The sequence below is a fragment of the Camelus ferus genome, chromosome 4, assembly GCF_009834535.1.
Source record: "Camelus ferus isolate YT-003-E chromosome 4, BCGSAC_Cfer_1.0, whole genome shotgun sequence".
NCBI lineage: Eukaryota > Metazoa > Chordata > Mammalia > Artiodactyla > Camelidae > Camelus > Camelus ferus.
In genome coordinates this window covers 55,377,883-55,380,295 of record NC_045699.1, presented here as the reverse complement: position 1 = coordinate 55,380,295, position 2,413 = coordinate 55,377,883, and the positions used below count along the sequence as shown (strand labels likewise).

Sequence of the window (2,413 nt, the reverse complement as noted above, 5' to 3'; positions counted from 1 at the left end):
TGCTTCAAACAGTGTCCTCATTTTTGAAACAAGTGTTTGGACCTCTGAGCTGTTAGCTGGGAAAGACAGAGTTCATATAGACCCAGAACTCCATAGGTGTTAGTTTAAAATTCATTTATTTCTTTCTTTGAACTTGCCTCCTCTTCTTCCAGTGCAGATCATTATTGGTTTCTGTTTTACAAATGTACTTTCTTGTCCTCATTTACCTGACTTACTTTTCTAATTTGTGCTCAATGATTTATTCAGTGTTCTTTCATATTTTTCATCACTCAGTACTTCCAAATCTTTACTGAAAACCTGCTGCCTGCCAAGCAGAGGATTATGAGCAGAGATTCACACATTAAATTTGTTTATTTTTGCTTTCAGATTCACTCTTTTCTAAATTTTGTCACGAAAGAATCAACTTTTTATGTAGATCAAACCCGTTCCCCTCCCCCTGCCCCACCCCACACTTAGGTCGATAGACATACTATCCTGTGATTTCTTGTGGTAAAATTATGTTCATAATAGTGAAAATAAGTTTAGAAGTGTTTTCCTAACTCAATGAGCATTATACTTTGTCCATCTCTTTGTGTCCTGGAATGAAACAAACAGAAGGAAGGAAATGCAAAGGGGAAACCTCACCATCTGGAGCTTTTTTTTCCTGGAGGGTTTTTCTCAATACCCAGAGTTAGAGATCGTTCTCTTTGTCCTCAGCCTTGTAATGTATCTGATAACCCTTGTAGGCAACAGCACTCTTATTTTAATCACTGTCCTAGATTCACGCCTTCAAACTCCCATGTACTTGTTCCTTGGAAATCTCTCTTTCATGGATATTTGCTACACATCTGCGTCTATCCCCACTTTGCTGGTGAACTTGCTGTCATCCCAGAAAACCATTGTCTTTTCTGGGTGTGCGGTGCAGATGTACCTGTCCCTTGCCATGGGTTCCACGGAGTGCGTGCTCCTGGCTGTGATGGCATATGACCGTTACGTGGCCATCTGCAACCCGCTGAGGTACCCCATCGTCATGAACAGGCAGGTCTGTGTGCAGATGGCCACCGTCTCCTGGGTGACGGGCTCTCTGACGGCCCTGCTGGAAACTGGCCTCGCCCTGCGGACACCCCTCTGCAGGAATCTCATCGATCACTTCACGTGTGAAATTCTGGCAGTGCTGAAGTTGGCTTGCACAAGTTCACTGCTCATGGACACAATCGTGCTGGTGGTCAGCGTGCTCCTTCTGCCCATCCCCATGCTCTTCATTTGCATCTCCTACATCTTCATCCTTTCCACTATTCTGAGAATCAGCTCAGCAGAGGGAAGAAACAAAGCCTTTTCTACCTGTGGCGCCCACTTGACTGTGGTGAGCTTGTATTACGGGGCTGCCCTCTCCATGTACCTTAAGCCTTCTTCATCAGGCTCCCAAGAAATAGATAAAATCATCTCGTTGCTTTATGGAGTGCTTACCCCTATGCTGAACCCCATAATTTACAGTTTAAGGAACAAGGAAGTCAAAGATGCCGTGAAAAAAGTACTGGGCAAAATATCTGTGTGTTAAACACAGGAAAGTCTCTGACTGGGTACCTGTGGTTTTATCAGGAAATTCACAACGATGTCCTCACCCTTAGAACACTGACTTGAACCTTAGCTCTGTAATTTTACAGTTGTGATAAAGCGGGGTACACAGAATGATTGCCTGTGGATGGTAGGAGGTTCCAGTTTGCATTTAGCGGTAATTTCTGTCTTTTCTGTTTTATAATTGTAAGAAGTGTTGGGCTTTAGAGTCATCACACGTTTGCTCCAGAAGGAAACTTGGATAAATTTAGAGTCAGTGAATGTTGATGCCAGGAGGGAACTTGTCTGTCTTTCTCTGCCTTAAATCCTTCCCAGAATGAGATGGGAACATAAAGGAACAAAGAAACAATAGAGATTGGCCTTGGTTACGCAAGCGAGAAGACAGAATTGATGAGCTATTAAAAGGCTTACTCAGCATCACACAGTTGGAGAACCAGAACTGTGACCCTCAGTCCGTTGGACTTGTTCGCCAGAGCTTGTGCTGCACACTGTGTGGCTTCCTAATTACCCTTCCTCATTCAAACCTCATTAGAACTCTTGACTTTCCGAGTAAGGCAGCCAATGCCCACTTAATTTTCTCACTTGCCAACCTTGCTTTCTAAGCACCTAGATCCTTGTACACATTGTATCCGTTTCTATGCCAGCATACCACCCATACACTGATTGGGTCTTTTTTCATTCCTGTCTGTCTTTTTTCTTCATTGGATGATTGACTTCACAAGGGCATGGATTCCTATTATTTTGTGCCTTTTATGTTTACAGCAGTCATTCAGTAAACTAATAAATTTATGAGCTTTCAACAAATTGCTTTATTTGAGAAATAAGTACCACTTGGGAAAATTAAGAAGAAACAGCATGT

The 2,413-nt window shown here is 42.8% G+C and overlaps 1 protein-coding gene across 1 annotated transcript; it reads left to right on the top strand.

Annotated features, from left to right (window-relative positions):
• The first annotated feature begins 601 nt into the window (after positions 1-601).
• Positions 602-1,537, top strand: LOC102504468 (olfactory receptor 2K2). The gene has a single exon (XM_006178173.1). It carries the CDS (start codon positions 605-607, stop codon positions 1,535-1,537), a length of 933 nt encoding a protein of 310 aa, XP_006178235.1. The 5' UTR covers positions 602-604.
• Positions 1,538-2,413: the final 876 nt, after the last annotated feature.

Coding starts and splice junctions, on each gene's coding strand:
- LOC102504468 (XM_006178173.1), top strand. CDS start 605: ATGCAAAGGGGAAACCTCACCATCTGGAGCTTTTTTTTCCTGGAGGGT.